The sequence below is a fragment of the Tachypleus tridentatus genome, chromosome 13, assembly GCF_004210375.1.
Source record: "Tachypleus tridentatus isolate NWPU-2018 chromosome 13, ASM421037v1, whole genome shotgun sequence".
Taxonomy (NCBI): Eukaryota; Metazoa; Arthropoda; class Merostomata; order Xiphosura; family Limulidae; genus Tachypleus; species Tachypleus tridentatus.
In genome coordinates, this window is record NC_134837.1 from 52,975,987 (window position 1) to 52,995,708 (window position 19,722).

General features: G+C 35.5%; 2 protein-coding genes, 1 long non-coding RNA gene and 1 pseudogene across 10 annotated transcripts in view; 2 read left to right on the top strand and 2 right to left on the bottom strand.

Moving 5' to 3' along the window:
* The window catches only part of LOC143240351 (DNA topoisomerase I, mitochondrial-like), a 58,830-nt gene extending 55,637 nt beyond the window's left edge, over positions 1–3,193 (top strand). Inside the window, 1 exon segment of the mRNA XM_076482661.1 lies at positions 749–3,193. Within this exon segment, the coding sequence (XP_076338776.1) occupies positions 749–851 (103 nt within the window). The 3' untranslated portion in view covers positions 852–3,193.
* Positions 3,194–10,304: 7,111 nt separating this feature from the next.
* On the bottom strand, positions 10,305–12,857 carry LOC143236138 (zinc finger MYM-type protein 1-like; annotated as a pseudogene).
* A 62-nt stretch (positions 12,858–12,919) lies between these two features.
* Positions 12,920–14,839, bottom strand: LOC143240350 (uncharacterized). The gene is made up of 2 exons (XR_013021721.1): positions 14,674–14,839; positions 12,920–13,060 (listed from the first exon to the last, which is right to left on the bottom strand). It is a non-coding gene; the product is annotated as an uncharacterized LOC143240350 (long non-coding RNA).
* A 2,697-nt stretch (positions 14,840–17,536) lies between these two features.
* The window catches only part of LOC143236032 (casein kinase II subunit alpha-like), a 45,636-nt gene continuing 43,450 nt past the window's right edge, over positions 17,537–19,722 (top strand). For 2 of the 8 annotated variants that reach the window (XM_076474259.1, XM_076474262.1), the window contains exons 1-2: positions 17,712–18,121; positions 19,039–19,141. In XM_076474259.1, coding sequence (XP_076330374.1) covers positions 19,047–19,141 — 95 coding nt within the window. In that variant the 5' untranslated portion in view covers positions 17,712–18,121; positions 19,039–19,046. Of the gene's footprint in view, positions 17,577–17,711; positions 18,122–19,038; positions 19,142–19,722 lie in introns of those variants that run through there. The other 6 variants (XM_076474256.1, XM_076474257.1, XM_076474260.1 and 3 more) reach the window with 4 other exon arrangements.

Consider the following 19,722-nt stretch of genomic DNA (forward strand, 5'->3'; position numbering starts at 1 on the left):
ACTCTACACCTTGAAGTACATCTCCTATTTTACCAACATTTTGTTCACAGTGAAATTGTGATTAGGATCTTTGTCTAACCATTATCTCTATCAATGGGATGTGCTCCTCACAATTTTCCACCTAGATTTGTTACACTTTTTCTACATCTGGGCTAAGAGTATATCTGGTGCAGAAGTGGTGTGGTCTCTCACTTGTAATCCTGTTACAAGAGGGCTCCCTTGTCAGGGTATCCTTTGGATGCTTTTCAAGGATGATTCTACTTTCTTCCTTGCACCAGGCCTTCCACCTATTTATTAATGTGGGATTCTCACTATATATGTAAGCATGAATAAGGTACCTTCTCAGAAGTTATAGTTTTTTCTGCTGTCAACAGGTGTTTATGTTTCTGCCTAAATTCAAAGTAATAATTAAAATAGCACAGATGTAATTAGTTGAGTCTGTGGCACTACTAACATTGGAGGTTTGTCACATAATAATTTGCATCTGAGAATCAATTAAATCATGTGAATAAAGGAGTGCATGTTAGCAAAAGGCTTTGGGCATGTATAAAAAATATTTACAAATAGAAGGCAGCACTGAGCAAGAATAGCTATGTATGAGAGCAGAATTAAGTACTACCTGTTGAAAATACATTTTCAGTGTCAGAAAATTGTAATATATTATAAAATTAGCATGTGAATTATAAATAATTTTCCTAAGATTATTTATGGTAATTTCTTTAGTTATCTGTTTTTTGTTTATTAACAGGTGCAAGAAATGGGATGTGCCAATTGAGAAGATTTATAATAAAACTCAGAGAGAAAAGTTTCTTTGGGCTATTGAAATGGCAGGACCAGACTTTCAATTTTGAAAATTGTTTTAGATTAATAGGTCCGTACAAAAAATAAATAACTGGCAGTGCAACTTAATATTCTTTTAACCCATTTATATACCTGTATGTTTGTGGTGTCACTGGTCTTTTATCTAATGGTCTTAATTGTGCAACTGACGATACTGATGCACAACCAATCGAAACTGTGGTCCATGACAAAACAAAACATCCATTTCTTATGTGGCATTCATCAGAAATGTTTTTGAACAACTAAAACATGATTGTTTCCAAGATGTACAGTTATACTGACATGAATCTCCGAGGTCATTGAAGGTTTTTTTCTTTATTACCAGGTATTTGTGGGTTAGGACATATTTAAGGAAACTATAATTAGTTCTTAATGCCATTCAAATAGTCATATCATTGGAGTAATCACTTATTATTTGTCTTCAAGTTATGAATGTCAAAAAGAAGGATTTAATCCTTTAAGCTGTAATGTAGTAAACATCTGTGATTTTTCCACATGCTATGACATCAAGCAATATAATAAATTTTTGCCAGAAGATGTCTCTCAGAGTTGGTAATGCTGTAGAAAAATGTTAAACCTACAATTGAATTATTTAATGAACTGTAGAAACTAAATGGCCCAACCTTTCATTATTGTAATTACAGTAGAATGACTTTATTTTTTGCATATTTATATGATGTCTTAATCTGTTTTCTTGGTTTAGTTGTTTTTAAAAAAGCAATGCATCAAGCAATATAATAAATTTTGCCAGATGTCTCTCAAAGTTGGTAATGCTTTAGTAAAAATTGTCATACCTACAATTGAATTATTTAATGGAATGTAATGACTAAATGGCCCAATCTCTTGTTGTAATTACAATGAAATGTCTTGAATTTTTGCTTATTTATATGATGTTTTAATATGTCTTCTTAATTTACTTTATTTTTAAAGAAACAACACAATGAAGTTAATGGTGTAGGTAACTACACAGGGGTTTGATTTATATAATCGAATGTTTATCAATGTAAGGAATTTGTATAATGGATACTACTATTTATGTCCTCATGTGTTTGTTGATTGTTCTGCTACATATTACCCAGGCTTTGTTTGGTATGTTGTGAAATGTGAGGATTCATGTTGCCTGTTGTATCTGCAATTATAAGTGTTAAAAATGTGCATTAGATTCTGAAGACTGAAAGAGTTCATTGTTTTATAGAATATTCATGAAAGCAGAATAGATATTTATACTTTCTGGTAGTTCTACTGAACTTTAATGAAAATAGACAGATTAAGAATTTTTCTGTGATCACAAATATGAGGATAATGCTTTCAAGTTTCAGCTTTATGAAGCCATGTGTTAATATGATTATTTTATTAGTTCACCATTAGAGAAGATGTGAGTAGAACAAGAAGCTGCACAGTGGGTTTAAAGCTATTCTATAAAAATATAATTTGAAGATTAAATTAAAACATTGGACTGATAGTAATTATAAAATAAGTAATTTTCCATTTTATTACAGGTAATCTGGTTTAAAATATACATGTATATATACACACACATATGTATGGAGAAATACTCTGAAATCTGATATTGTTATATTTCACTTGACAAGGCAAATTGTCTGAACTGTTAACATGTTCTAATGATTTTAGTGATCTATAGGTGCAAGAATGTTGTAGCTGAGTTTTTCTCACTTTAACATAGCCTTTCCATGATGTAATACAAAAAACAATATTCACAAACTTACAGCATTTTCAGAATCTTCCTTGTGTACATTATTTAACTTTGTTTATCAACAATTTACTACATTGCTAACCTCTATTGTTACAGTATTTATTCTAAATATAAATGTTCAGAATTATAGAACTGTTTATGAATTCTAATTCATATTTTAGTTATTAGTTACAACCATAGCTGCACATTTCCTAGAGGTACAGCTTTACATTTTTTTTTTATATATTGTTCATGTGTTTTATATAAATTCATTACACATGGTTTTTTAAAAGGTTAAAAATGCCCTTGTAATAATATTTTCCTTTAAACTTTTTAACATTTTTAGTTTTCAAATGTTTAAAAACATTTCTGTAATTTTGAATTTTAATTATGACATTATATTTGTCAAGTAAAATCTGTAAAAACTTGACAAGTTTACATCAAAACAAAATTAGCAAAGTTATAATTTTGCATGAATTGAAATTGGTGAATTCTGATGGCAAAGTTATCCCACTGTCCAGCTTCTTGTAGTCATACAAGTATGTTCTTGCCAATCATTGTTTTTATATATATATATATATTGGGATTTTTATTCCTTTTAGCAAACGTTTAGTGTATGTGATGCACAAACACTTCTCAAATTAAACAAATTTGCAGACATCATGAGCATGGCTTTCTGGTCTGTGTCTCTCTTACTCTGTAAAACCTGATTGTTATTTTTCAGTTGTAGCTAAAGGATATTACAGTTTAATAATATTTTCAAACACCTTAATTTATGTGAAACTGGCTACACATGTATGTTGGAGCTACAGCTGTGACACTGGATGTACTTGTGTGTGTGTGTGTGTGTGTGTGTGTGTTATATATATACTGTTTGTTTCTTTTTAAGCATAAAGCTATACAAAGGGCTATCTGTTCTCTGCTCACCATGATGTCACCTCCAAAACCTAGGATACATTTTATAATCCCACATTGCAGCTTGTACTGTAGGATCTTTTTTTAAAAATGCAGCATATTTTGTTTAATTTTAATGTGTTTTGTTTCAGCATAAAAATGATGGTCACACATATTATTATATAATGAATCAGAGGTTGGGATTTGCTGTTTCTAACGCAGTCCTTCCTCATGATTTTGTTTACTTATTTGGTTTCATTTGGATGTAATTATTTAAATTCACCAGAATACATATATACACATTCAGTGTTATAACTTTAGAACTAACAGAACTGGGAAAATACTGGAATATGCTAATTGACTGATTCTCTGTCTCATTACTCAGTTACATTCAACTAACTGAATGCTATAACATGACTTAGAAAGTTGGAATAATTGAAAATAGTAACAACTGAAACACTATTTTAATTAGGTAATTATCTTGTTTGTTTGTTTTTTAATTTTCACACAAAGCTACTCGAAGGCTATCTGCATTAGCCGTCATTAATTTAGCAGTGTAAGACTAGAGGGAAGGCAGCTAGTCATCACCACCCACCACCAGCTCTTGGGCTACTTTTTTACCAACGAATAGTGGGATTGACTGCCACATTATAACACCCCCACGGCTGAAAGGGCAAGCATGTTTGGTGTGACCGTGATTCGAACCCATGACCCTCAGATTATGAGTCAAACTCCTTAACCCACCAGGCCATGGGTGGTTATCATAACTTTAATTAATCAATTATTTTACCTCAAACTAATCAATGTAGTTGATAAATTACCTCCATAACCTAGGATACACTTTATAATCTCACGTTGTAGTTTGTACTTGAGGATCTTTTTAAAAATTTGCAGTGTATTGTGTTTATGGCTTAAAAATTTAAGAAGGTGATATTAAATCTGCAAAATATATTTTGTGATCTATCTTCTCTCATTTCTTTATCTACATCTCACTGTTATGGAAGGTCAAATATTTCCACAAAACTAAGCATCTACCTTCCTTCACTCCATTTAGAATTACACTTGTTCACAGGTAGCTCTATTATTCAAGTAATGCAGTTTCGAATATGTTCACCATTTCTGTGTTTTGTTTCCTGCAAAACTGTCTTTCTATATCAATGTCCTTGAGATGTGGGCAGTTAAATTGACTTATCATATTTAGTTACAGCTGTCTGGACATCCTGCTGATTTTCTTTCAACAACTCCACTGTTTCCTAAATCAGCCAACAGTGAGATACTCATTCTTGGAACCTCTGTTTGTTTTTTTTATCTTGAACCCAATTTTTGAGCTCATGAATACAATATCCAGTTCTTAGCATTCTGTGTTCTGGGAGTTTTGTATTTGGTGACAAATTATCTGGCTCAGCCAGATTGAATCTTTCCAACATGGTAGTTTTTATATCTGGTGTTTCTGTGGATATTTGTACTATTTTGGAATCTTATTGGTGCATTTTTGTTTCCCTCAACATTAAACTCACAATTTCTGTTCAACACATTCAGTATGTATGGCCCCTTCTGTATTTTTTCTGGGACTGAATTGGGCCACCCCCTTTCTGTATCCCTATATTTCTCTTTAATGTCTTCTCAGGGCATTTTCTGTAATTCACAACACCTCTTGCCAAATTTTTCTTATTGTCCCTGTTTGGCCATCTCATTTATGCTTATTCACTTGTTGGAAATTCCAGAACCTTTATCTCTTTCTTCTTGTAGGTCTTATTCTATATCTACTTATGTCACGTGTGACTTTTTCTATCTGGCTTTTCAAAAGCAGTCTGTTTATTTCTATTGTTACTAAATACAATGTTGCTTTGTCGATGATCTTTCATATTTTTCTTGGCCATTCTTTTCTTCAGTTTTCGTGGATCTCTTATGAGTCTTTCTTATCAGGTTCTTTTTGTAGACTGAAAACTGTTTAACGCTCATGGTTTTCATATACATCCTGCCTTTTAATCTTTGTCCAACTGTTTTCAAATCTCTCGAAAGACACGTTTTTCACCTCGCTAGCAAAAGATCTTGCTTTGAAAGTTTCGCATTGGATGTTTCCTTTATTATTTATCACAAGGGCAGGTTTATTTTATTTACAGATTTGAGCTGCTTGGAATGATGATTAGCTGTTTTCTCCAATCACCCACTTTCCCATTTTTCTGCATGGAATAATTCAAACCGTAATCCTCTTTTTGGCCGTGTTCATACAACTAACTATTATCTTGCACTACTCCCTTTGAATGCAATTGACGTTTTGTTGGTTTTTTTCATGAGATTATTCTTATGACTTTCCTTTTTCTTACCTTGATCAGTGTGGTTAAACAATAATCTGACATATCAGTTCTCCGATAAGAGTCGACTCCTTTCAACTTTGGCCCGGCATGGCCAAGTGTGTTAAGGCGTGTGACTCATAATCTGAGGGTCGCGTGTTCGCATCCCGGTCGCGCCAAACATGCTCGCCCTTTCAGCCGTGGGGGCATTATAATGTGACGGTCAATCCACTATTCGTTGGCAAAAGAGTAGCCCAAGAGTTGGCAGTGGGTGGTGATGACTAGCTGCCTTCCCTCTAGTCTTACACTGCTAAATTAGGGACGGCTAGCACAGATAGCCCTCGAGTAGCTATGTGCAAAATTCAAAAACGAACAAACAAACCTTTCATCTTTTTCTGTCACCTTCTATAAAATTAATAATCTCACAGTTTTAACTGAATGTTTAACTCGATGTCCTATAAACATGATATTGCAGGAAGGGATGTATAAAACTCCCAACAATATCTTTATGTTACATTTCTCACACCACATTGCAATTTATTTAGTTTATGGGTTTCACCTCTCTCCAGTTGCAATACTCGTATCTTTCCATAGGCTCTAAAGATGTTAATTGTTGTTGACTTCTGTAAATTCCAACTCACTTTATATGCCAAAACACAATGACAGACTTATCATTGTGTTTACATCATCTGTTGTGATTAATTCTCCCTATCAGTCCTCAAAATGAGCACGACCATACTCCAAACTCTGCCAGTTAAGCATTAGTTCCACCACAGAACAATCATTCTAATACATGGCTTTTATTGTACATCTAATTCAGAGGGATGCTTCTTACTTTTTGCAAGTCATTTGGATCAATTTATCAAAATAAAGACATACACTAATTACAAAATTAAAATTTGACAATTTTCCCTATTACCATATATGTAGGTATCACTCTTCTAGTTGTGTGGTACTTACCATTCAAAAGGATTTTTGTGCAAAATATACAATTATACTATCTGGAGGTTCAAATAATACCATACTACACAGTATATAGCTCTCTCTCTGATCTATAACTGGGACAATGTAAGAAATAGACTGGATACCTGTATATTCATAAGTATATATTTACACAACACAAAATAAGGATAAGTGTTCAGTGCTGCATACTGAACTGATAAGAGAAATAAAAAAAAAATTGAGTTTAAAGCACTTATCATCTTTCATCCTTATAGTTGAAAAGGAGGTAAACTCCATGATTAACATTAGAAGTTCATATCAAAATTATACTTAATGAAGATGAATAAAACTACTTGAAATCATAAGTCCAGCACTTTTAAATTCATCAAAGTTAAATACGTTTAAAGGAAACAAAACATTACCAAATCTTAAGAAAGACCAAACGATTTTGCATTAAAGTCAAATGTTACCTGAAGTTTAACTCACTAGCAATAGTAGTTGTTCAACAAATGTTAAATTTATAATTTCCGAAGCAAATTCGTTTATTTTAACTTTATAAACAGAGTGTGCCAATATGATTACATGTAACTAACAGGAATGGCTGAAGGCAAGAAAGGTTGTGCAGATAGATATTGGTAAGTTAAAATGGATAACAAGAACAGATATAAGATTGTTTTTAGTATTAGAGATTGTTTGTAAGAGTTTTGTGTAATGCTATTTTACCTGTGTAACATACCTGTTACTTTCGAGAGATTAATGGAGCTTATACTCAAGGGACTGCAATAGTAAAAGAACTTAATATATGTTGATGAGCCTTAGTACTTGGCTGTACAGTCGACAATGTGGCTGAGTATTCCAGCAGCTGAAAACTTGAAAAATGTGTGCTCATGCACATGGAAGTGTAATTTCTCAACCATGTTGTACATGCAATAAGAATCTACATTGATTCTGTTAAAATAGCAGTGGTACAAAATAAGCCTTATATTGACACCAAACAAGAAGTCAACCGTTTTCTTCATTTTGAATTATACTGCTAATGGTTTGTGGCCAACTTCTCCAAGAACGCTTTGTCATTATTGGCTTTTACTATAATGTAAATGCGCTTCATATAAAGTGAGTAAAGCAAGCAATAATTCTATTCCTTGAAATGGTTTAATAGAAACTGCAATGCTGATATATCTCAGAAGGATCGCAAATCCCTTGTAAACATAAATACCAGCGATAAGGAAATAGAAGCAGTGTTATAGTATCTGAAGGATGGAGGATAACTTGTAATCACATATGCTAGTTGTACATTCATGACTCTCGAACAAAGACCTGTAAAAGTTAAATAGAACTGCATGCAGTTGTCTTTCTAAAACACTTTCGTATATTTGCATAGTAGAAAGTGCATTGTTTGAGTAAATCATAGTATTCTTGAGTGGTTGATAAATTCTTAAAACATCTGAAGAGATGAAGACTTTGTTTAGAATTAAGCACAAAGCTATACAATGGTATAGCTATATATACAATGGTATATCTGTGCTATGCCCACAATGGGTACTGAAACCTGGCTTTTCGTGGTTCTATGTCACTGGGGGCAGGAATGATGGCATGCTGTGTAAAAGGTCTGCAGGAGTATAATTTGACTATACATTATTCCTTGGATCCACAAAACGGAAATGAGATGAACGTCTTACCAGATGAATCTCTCACTTATCTGTTCATTGAATGTCTAGATTCTGGGCATAGTAAGAAAGTTAAGTTTAAATCATTGCTGCTACAACTGACAAGCAACACAGTGAATATTCAGTTCCACTACCGAATAGATGCCACAATTAATATTTCAGGATCTCCATGCAAAGAAGCTAAGGACCCACATTTGCCATAGGTTATTATTGTTGTGCGTCAAGGTAAAATGCATCTGGCTAAGATTGAGAAAGTAGAATGAATGTACACAACTTATGGCATTCGTACAAGCAGCTACAAGTCAGGAAGGTAAAATTGTATAATTGCTATCAACCACTTTTAGTCTAGAGATAATCCAGATTTTGTAGGATAAACGTCTGTTTGACACCAAGGAATTATGTTTACTTATATCACTATTAAACGAATTATTTTGGCCATATTAAAATCAAGATGTTCAGTTCTGATGTTAGCAAAGTGTAGTATGAACCACCCAGACACGAAGTTGACCTAAATAGAGTAAACCACCAAAATTATCGGTTTCAATTTGTAAAGAATAGTCCTGGATATCATTGGTATACCCTCAGAGACAGAAAAAAAATCATGATTAATAACTAGTTCACAATGTAGGTCAAATTTTATTAACTGGTCGATACATCCATACAATCCGTGACTGATATGATGACAAAAAATTGAATAACCTTGTCTTCAGCGCCTGAAGAGATCCACTCGAATCAGGTGGCTAACAACAAATGCAGACTTAGGACTCTCATCCCCATAAATTAGATGAAATATTGTTGCAAACTTTTAAGAGTATGCCTACTTTGTTTATATTCCTGAGTGAATAAACTTGGATTAATGCACTTACCCTACATTCCAATAGCATATTACACAACTGAACATAGATCAATAGTTTTTTTTTTAATGAAATATATTAATGTTTGGGCGAGAAATCTTGCTCTGTATAAACATAATATACTGTCTTTCACCTATAATAGACACCCTGTAAAGTCCACATAAATATGTGAATTGTTTAAAGCTTTTCAGTGATGTCGAGAAACCCACTTGTTGAGAAATTTATATGCAAAAACGGCTCAGTTCGCTCTTCTATGTAAAATATTTTCTCAACCCAAACGAGCCGTTTTTGCATATAAATGTTTAAAGCTTTTGTTAACAAGCACATGCAAGTTTACACACCAACAGCTAGGAAAGGCTGCCATATGACAGAAGAGGTGTTATGATAAAACCATGAAGAAACTGACGTACCATAGTCCAGGGGCCGCGGAACGTTTTTGTGAGTGGGGGGCTGACAGGCGGGGTCCAGGGGCCCGCCGTAGGGCCCCTGGTAGGGTCCAAGGGCAAAGCCCCTGGCGGGGGTTCAGGGGGCGGAGTCCTCTGAAGCTCCTCGATTTTAATCATATTGATAACCCATTCTGAGACCCTGTTAGCAGTTCTTCTTCTAGTGGGGACTATCAAAAAAAAATCGGTTTTCTCTTTCTGTACCTTCCGGTATGACTTAAATTAATCTTAAATTACTGTGTTTAACTTTGCTACTTTGAATTCTGCAACATCAACTATCATTAGCAGGTCCTTACAAGGAAATTTTCTAAATAGAGACTTAACAAATCTCATTGAGATATTCTGATGCTAGATACTAACCTAAAGTTAATGAAGTAAAATGTGTTTCGATGCGATGACGCAAGGTTTGTTGTCAAGGAACTAGGGACGTTTCAGATTGTGTTTGCGAGGAGGGGGGAGGGGACTGAGTATGAATATGCATTTAGGTTGCTTACAAACTTAGGACTGAACAAAAAATCGAAATAGAGCTAGCCTTAGTATCTCAGTAAAATTATATACATGGATGACACGTTACTTCATCAATGCATAGCTATATTAATTATCTTTTAAAATGGAAATATAAATGAATAATGCCACAGTTACTCTACTGGCCTATTCACATTTATATATCAAATTTCATATGAAAACTGATATCATAATTTTACTGACCTCATTATCATATCGCAAAAGTATAAACTGATGTACGTCGATGGATAGAAATACAAATCACTTTTACCAAGGAAGAGTAAAATTACCGTATGTGATCTAATGATGGGAACAACTTCCTCCAGCAAAGTCGTGTTCCGTGAATACACCGAGCTTCACCTTCCTTCTGTCATTCTTTTGTACAAAGTCATTGGCAATAGAAACGAGGCCTAACGATGCTGTGCGTTCCTTGTGGATGTGGAGAACTGCCAAACTATTAAAACGAGATTGGTTCATTGTTGATCGTAGCCATGTCTTGAGTCTTCTGGCCGTCGAGAAGCTCCTTTCTCCTACAACATTAGTTGATGGGTTAACAAGCAAGAGTTTGACTAGAATTATCACTTCCGAGATTAGGCATCTTTGAGGTTCTTTCAGCTGCTTCACGGCCAGATAAATGTCGTTGAAGCATTCAAAGTGACGATCTTCAGAGTCACCGCGTAACAGTCCATTGAGGAGAGGTAGTTGTGCCTTGAGAGAAAGGATGTCCAGATCATCACCGTATTTGTCCGCCAAGTACTTCAGCTCATCAGGAGTATCCTCTTCTGGAAGAGATTTCAAGAGGAGATATTCCATATGTCGATACGCCTGGAAGACAGGCTGATCAAAACGACGGTTGATTGCGTTAATGGCAAGGTCAAGAACCTCAAAGTACTGCCTTCTGTAGAATTCCTTGGGAGACGACGGGAACGATGGCTCACCGGTCCCTACCTCAAAACACTTGGGCGCTCTCTTCTGTCTTGGCATTTGATGTTCGGAAATGTTGAGCTCCATTGCCTTTTGGTGCACTTCTTCATATATCTTGTCAAAATTACCATCATTCCTCATTTTATCAAGAACGCCTGCTACCAGTTTTGCATTTTGTTGCCCCTGTGCTGCAGACATGCAGGTCTTCTGCAATGTTTTTGACAAATTGTCCGTTAAAGAGTACATGGCGACACCAAGATGAAGAGCGAAGAAGTACTCAAATTTCTCCATTTGGGATCTGACACCTATTATTCGTGCCCTTATTTCAGAGTCTAGACGATCTTCCAGACAAACGTCCCACTCCAAGAGAAGCACTTCGTAGCCTGCTACCAGTTTTGCATTTTGTTGCCCCTGTGCTGCAGACATGCAGGTCTTCTGCAATGTTTTTGACAAATTGTCCGTCAAAGAGTACATGGCGACACCAAGATGAAGAGCGAAGAAGTACTCAAATTTCTCCATTTGGGATCTGACACCTATTATTCGTGCCCTCATTTTAGAGTCTAGACAATCTTCCAGACAAACGTCCCACTCCAAGAGAAGCGCTTCGTAGTTGGCAATGATGCGGTCGAAGCTTTGGCCGCGAACTGTCCAGCGAGTTGAGCAAATCACCTTTAGACCTGCTGTTTCTAGGTTGATGTCAGCTTTTATTTTTTCGAGCAGACCTTGACGCTTTGGTGAAAATTTTATAAGCTTGCAGATTTCGTATGTGATATCTAGGGTATCAGCTAACAACTTAGACCCTTTTGTTGCGTCACATACTGCCAAATTTAAGGTATGCCCATGGCAATGTGTATAGTGTGCCTTATAAGCATCTTTGAGGATTTGTTCAGCAACACCTCTTCGTGATCCAGCCATAGGACATCCGGCATCGTAGCACTGGCCCCGACAGTTGGTCAGGGTCAAGTTCATCCGAATTATCGCGTCCTTGATGACCAATACGATGGTATCTTCCTTTATGGTGAGGATTTCATAAAATTCGATGAAGTCCTCTTGGGGTTTCAGATTGTCGTCAATCCATCGAATACATATTGTAAGCTGTTCCTTGTTTGCAACGTCAGTGCATTCATCGGCAAGGATGGAGAAATAACGACCATTTCTGATACAAGACGCCACATCTCGCAACACCTGCAATGCCATTACCTCTAATATTTCGTTCTGAACATCATGTGTAACATACTTGTTGGTTTTTTATTAAGCCACTCTATCGTTTTAGAATTGTCCTTTGCTCTGAGGTGATAAAGTTGTATGAAGTTCGATTCTTCATCGCTGTGTCCTCACAAAGCCAGTCCCTGTCTAGCCAAAAACTGCAAGTTCTCGATGATCTTGGTCATGTTGCTGCTAGATTCTTTCTTCTCTTCTCCCAATGTCATGTCCAACATTTCGCCAATGTCAAAACATGTTTTGGGAAGAACTATTACATTTTCTACTGCCATTTTATGGCACTGCGACATTTGGTGATCTCGAAACTTTTCCCTTGCCTTCTTCCAGTTTGAAAAGCCATCTCGAAGGAAAGCCGATTCCTTGTACTTTGCATTGAGTTTCTGCTCTTTTTCTGCCAGTAAGCAGGTGTGACAAAGAACCGTATCTGAAAACTCTATGTAGTGTAACCAAGGAAATTCTTCGTACCATGACGGTTGAAATGATCGTTTAAATTGCTTGCATTCCCTTTTGGGGTACTGGAAATTTCGTGATTGATTTGGTTTTGACGGGATTATCAATTCCGCCTGTAAACTGTCTTCCATACTTGCTTTGCTACCTACAGAAGAATGGATGCCTTCTGAAGCTGTCGATAGACCAACAGTTTCTACTGACGACCCGCTTTGCTGAACCTCTGCTGCTGTGTAGTTTGTTCACATTTCCTTTGTTTAACAGGCAGCTTGGGACCACAGAACTTTTCTATCGATGACTGTATTTTTCTTTTTCTGGGAAGGGGTTTTGGTCTGACCTATTGAAATATGAAAAGAAATGATTGTAGGACGTTTCCCTATTCAAATCGCCCTATTTTTTCATTTGGATCATTTTTGGCAGAAAAGGTACCCATTATTAGGGTTTTTTTAAGAAGAACAATTGACCCATTTTAAGGAGTTTTTTTTATGGGGTACATTCTACATTCACATCCATTGTGGGATCCTCCATGATGCGCAGGAAGTCATTACCCCATATAACGTACCCATCCAGGTCCATATGAAGCTACCTAGTTAGTTGATAACATACCCATTCCGCGCCGGTCCGTACGAAGCTACCTAGTTAGCTGATAACATACCCATTCCGCGCCGGTCCGTACGAAGCTATCTAGTTAGCTGCGTGCGGCCGACCGGCCAGCGAGGGATCGGGGCCGTGCGCACACCCGTGATTTTTAAATGTTGCACTTGAAATTTAAAAATCACGCGTGTGCGCAACGTGTACACCTCGAGTATGAGCGACAATAAGGGTGAGATTCGGTGCGAGAACTCCGGGCGAGAACTGTAAGAATATCATCTTGAGCGATAAACTTACCCATATTTAGGTCAAAATGGATTGGGGCATATTCAAGGATTTTCCGGCACAAATCATACCCCATGTTTATGGTTTTCTTGGGAAAAAAAAGTAACCTATTAGAGTATCAGAGCGGCATACACCCATTAGGAGAGTACCTCTCCCCACCCCGCCCGCGCAGTTAGAACGTACACATGAATGTGACCACGTGGCGAATACGGCAGCTGCACACTGCTAAATCCAAAATATCTTCCGACCATGTGATGGGTGGATACAATCACTGAATCTATTACCAGTGGCAAAATTAACCATGTTTAACTGAGCAGACACAAAATGTTCAAGTTTTCCACATATAAGGTCTAGGTTTCAGGTTATCAAAAATTTTACAGGACTGTGGACATAGGCTGATTATTAAACATGGAACTTGATTAAGGCCAAACGAAACACATGGAATTTCAGTAATATGTTTCAAATCAAATGACTTTGTGTTGTGTTTTCACTTCATCAAACTACGCTGTGCGTAAAGCTGTATGCCTGTACATAGATTTGTGAATGCAGTTCATATTCTTGGAATTCACAATGTTCTCGTTTCTTTAATTATCAAAGACTCGGCATTTTCTGGAAATCTTAACTGTAAAATTGTAATTACATTGGGGGAGGGAGGGGGGGTGGAACCGGATATTGACAATTTAGACCAGTCTCATGTACAGGTCATGTTTCCATTTATGTTTTGAATATCAAATTCAGGGCTGCCACTCTAAACTTTTATTAATAATTTTTTAATTAATAATTATAAATAATTACCCATACCCACATGGTTACTGATCTTTATTAAGTGGGATTACCTTGAACATCATTCTCATTGGATTTGCTCAAATTTAACAAAAGTTAACAATTTAGAAAACCCCACAACCCTGCGAGTGTCCAAACTTGATTAAAACCATCCCGCGTGTCAGAGTTGTGCACAGTAGGCCTATTAAATGCTTAATTGTAAATAGATAGCCTACAACTTACAAGGCTACAATACATAACATAACTGCCCAAGAACAACCTGACAATTATTAATCTAAGTTTATTTTGTACCTCACTCTCCTGATCCTCACTGGTAGAAGCATGATCCATCTTGAGCTTAAATTCTGTATCAAGGCATCTGAGGGAAATTTTGGAGTCGTAATGAGACGCCTGGTAGGTTTTAGAATTAGTCTGAGCCAACTTCTTGTGCAGTTTATCATGCACACATGTACGTTATGTGTATGCATACTGTGTTACATTTTGTTTCGGTTCTTAGAATGCATATATTCGTGTGTGTTGTGATAGTTAGCTCGCCACCACGCACGCAAGGTCCACGAATAAAAAAAAAAACATCGTCACATTCTATTTGAAGTCACGCAACAATACGCGCGCACAGCCCCATGCAACACATACATGATTGATATAGTGTGTGTCTACATCTCTGTAAGATAACGGTCATAATATGCAATCAAATACAGGGCACGGTATGTAGTACAGATCCGTACGCGCGCCGTAGGCCTCGCTCGTTTATTATTTTTTTTTTTATGTCGCGCACCTACGTCACCGCTCGTGTAGTCATGTAGAAATTTAAATAGGGTAAAACAAACGATATTGATACCAGCAGGAAGCACCAAGCAACAGAATAATGAAAATTTCATTTTTACCAAGAATCAAAATATTATCTATCTGCGACATTTCATTTTTTTTTTGCACTATTGAAAAAAACGGTTGTCAGCCAAAAGTGGGGGGGGGAGCTGCAGCCCCCCGGTTCTGCGGCCCCTGATAGTGGCTTGGGTATATACCAACGCACAAAATCCTTTTGACTCTGTTGGACTGGACCATACACTGTGATTTGTTAAGTTAATGCTATTAATATTTGTGTTACGGCAATCAGGGAACTCGCACAAGCAAGTAATGCAAATTTATCAGGTGTGGTCACATGCGATTAATGAATCTTTGATGAGCTGGTTGAGTGAAAATTAAAAAAGGAAATATTCGAGTTGGAGTAAAGATGAAGCTGCTGTCTTATCCTGACATAAGCTGAGAGTACTTGTCTGGCTGTTCAGGATAAGTTAGATGAATAAGCGACAGATCTAGAGGCAAGATTTTAGTTCTCTTGTCCATTAAACTGCCATTTGCAACTGCCTAATAGATATGGCTGAGATTAAACCGTGATGACTGAAGTGATAATCTCTCCTTTTTAAGCTGTCAGCTAATGATTCTCTGTACAGTTAATGTAATACAGATTACGTGATTTACACTTTAATACCACAAAACTAGGATGGATGATGCCAGCTGATGTAATACTTATAGCTTCACCAGTTTACGACTGGAAATAATTAAAAGTAGTTTGATAATCAGCTGAAAGGATTGTGCAACCGTTGCTGTCTGAGATATTGTATAGTATTGTAAAGTAGAATGAACGTACCAACTTCTATGATTGTCATTTGATCATATAAATTTAAAGTGGTCTGTGTATCTTATTATCAATGGAGCTGAAAACATTTTGTGGCCCTTACTTTTTATTCTATCAAGCAGAGTTTCAATACAAATGACTTGCATAGAAGATCAGATGTTATATGCTCAATTACTACAGCTTAATATGGCTACCCTCACTAAATGTAATGCTTAGTGTATCACTAGTTTTACGAATGGAAAAAGTAGTGAGATTGTATTTGAAAAGATGTTGTTACCCTTATTTTCTGATCTTTGTGTAATACTGTAGGTACAATGTACGTGCTGCACTCTATGATTATCACTTGATAATATTGAAATAGGATGGTTTGTTAATGACAATATTAAAGGTACCAAAACAGCTTTTTATCCTTTTCTTTCTGAGCTGTACAGCAGAGATGCACCATATACATAAGATATACATAAGATACTGGATGAGAGCTAATTGATTAATTCAGTTAACGATGGCTGGTTTTGCATAAGTTCTTGTTTGTTTGTTTGTTTTTCAATTTCGTACAAAGCTACTCGAGGGCTATCTGTGCTAGCCGTCCCTAATTTAACAGTGTAAGACCAGAGGGAAGGCAGCTAGTCATCACCACCCACCGCCAACTCTTGGGCTACTCTTTTACAAACGAATAGTGGGATTGACCGTAGCATTATAACGTCCCCACGGCTGAAAGGACGAGCATGTTTGGTGCGACCGGGATTCGAACCCGCGTCCCTCAGATTACGAGCCGAACGCCTTAACCCACCTGGCCATGCCGGGCCTGCATGAGTTCTGAATAACAGCATATGATTTTGTTAATTCTAAATATTCTTCATATTTTTTTTAAAATTTTAACAGCTAAGCCTGAAGAAGGGTGCATATTCAAAACGTATCTAATAAAAGAGGTATTTCTTAAAGACGTATGGTTTAACTTGTCTTTATTTGGTTTGAAATTAAGTGTAAAGTTACACTATGGGCTATCTGTGCTCTGACCATCATGGTCGAAAACTGGTTTTTGGGGTAGTAATTTCGCAGACGTACGGTTGTGCCACTGGTGTAGGGTGTTTTTTTACTTTTCCAAAATTAGTTACGGTTGAAACATACAGTCTTCATGTAGCTTTGCGCAAAATCCAACAGAAAGTTAAGTACATGCTGCATACACAAACTCACAATTAACAAGAAATTCATGTGCTGTAACGTGAACTTCTGCGACATAACTGCATAACATATTTAAACATATCGTTTTTGATCGTGACATTTAAATTGAAATTTCGTCATCGCATAACGTCTGCACTGTCTTGTGGTTAATTTTCTGTAAATTATCCTTCATTTACTGAAAATTGATTGTTGAAGTTTGTAGTATTCGAACTAATCTGATCCTCCTGTTACCTGATAAAAACATTTCTCGATAAAAATTTAAGTCAAGCCACTGAAAACATTAGTTTAAAAAGTAAAATAAGTCTTGTACACACGAAATTTAAATGCGAAATTTTTGAACTTGTTGCATTGATGCAAGCTGTTCGAACATATAAAGGTATCATTGATTACGAAAATTTAGAAAATGTTAATATATTAAACTGATAATGTTGTTGAATGTGTATACTGTGATAGTTGACAATTAAGGATCCTTTATATCACACCATCACTTGTAAGATCATGAAAAAAACAAACAATGTGGAAGTTACCAATGAGATTTTTACCTCACGCTTTCGTTGCTGGTAGCCATTTTGATCACTGCTTGATGTGGCTCTCCGAAACGACTTAGTTCTGAACGTTATTTTTTATGGCCAATTTATGTTTTAACAATAATCTGCATGTTTAACTGACCCACGTGTGTAGCATTTTTAATATTAAAATTAACGTATGTAGTAAGATTATATTACACATTTTTTGAGGGAGAATAACACTGGGTCTTTACTTGAATGTACGTAGGTTAAGTCTTAACAAGATTAACCAGAAATGTACGGAGAAGGCTTAGTTAAGTTCGTGTCCTAGTGTTAGTACTAGTAATTACCAAAGAAGTGAAGTTGGGAGTTGAAGCCTATTAACGTTAATTTTTGGTTACTATATTTTGTTTTAGTAAGTTAACTTTTTAGTTGTACTTAGCACGCTGGTTGAGTACTTCAGTGTTTAGCTTTGAAAGTTTAATATATGCAAGATAGTGTGCAAACTAAAGAGACATATTTTAATTACAAAGTAAATACTTTATCAGAATCAGTGCAGTTTAAACAAAAGATAAGCGTATTACGATGTAAAACTTACAAGTTATATAAGTCATAACATATTCAGGTTATAGCTTGCAGTTTACAAAAGTTTACTTTAGGCCTGTTTTATAGATGTAACTTAAACTGATCAAATTAAAATGAAAATATTGTAAATTTATAAGTTATGACATTTAAAGAAAACATAATTTTCTTTCTTTGTTTAAAGGCTCAAGTATTCTCTAAAGTTTAATTATGTATTTTGAAAAAGGAGACTTTCCAGAAAGGTTTTAATCAGGACTGATTTTTTGTTACCTATATGACTATTCCAAAACAATGATTTTGTACCAGTGAAACTGAAAGCAAAGTAGGCTTTTGTGTAAAAAAAAAATTATTCTACAATTTATAATCCATAAGTTTATTTATGTTATGGTGGCTGGGGCACAGAAGTTTGACTGATAGGAAGAACAGTGTAATATCTGAAAGGAACAGTATTTTTATTACCCTTTATTTTGCATCTTTTGAAGTGTACACAAACTTTGAATATGATAGATAATACTTGAGACTCAAAAGTGTTATACATACATAAATGTTTGTGTGTGTACCTTTTAAATTTAAAAAAATAGAGTGATGGCTGTGATATGTATCTTTATTTTCCCTTAAAATAAAGAAAAAATTATTCTTTTTTGTTAACATGACTTGCTTTACAGTGACATTCAGAATGTATTTTTGAGTGTTGTGTACAGTAATCCATCTGCTGAAAAGCTGCTGTTCATTGTTTTTATCTTTCTATAGTTTGTACCATGCCTTTACCTAGTCGAGCTCGGATATATTCTGAAGCGAATTCACACCGATCACAAGACTACTGGGATTACGAATCACATGTTGTAGAGTGGGGGTAAGTTCAGTTTTTATACCAAATCCTTGGTAAGTAAGACTGAAATGAAAAATACTAGTTCAAAAAGCATGGGTTTTCCTTAAAAATTTAGTTTATAATATATTAATTAAATATAATTAATTAATCACTACATTTTACTGAAGACAGTAATCCCTTAGTTATTTATATAAAAGTTTGCAAATGAAAAACATAATCAAGTTTGAACTTTTTGTCTTGTTTGTTCACCTTACATACTAATGTATGGAATTGTACTTTTTAATTGTGCTTGTATAAAAGTTTTAACATGTTAGTGTGTTTCAAGTACAAGTTATCTGGAATTCCCTCAGTGGTTCTCTTGTATACATTTATGCTTGGGTAAATGAAATTGAAAAATCCATTAATGGGCTAAATAATGGGCATAAAATAGATGCCCATGTTTAAAATTTTAGCTATAATCCTGACATGAACATATATATTTGTGCAATTGTTTATTAGTATTTTATTAATTTAATGAGAGTTGATACATCTAAATATATGAACTAGCTTGCATCATGCTGTTCAGTACTTTGAGTAACCTTGGTCATTCCATGGTAGTTACGCAT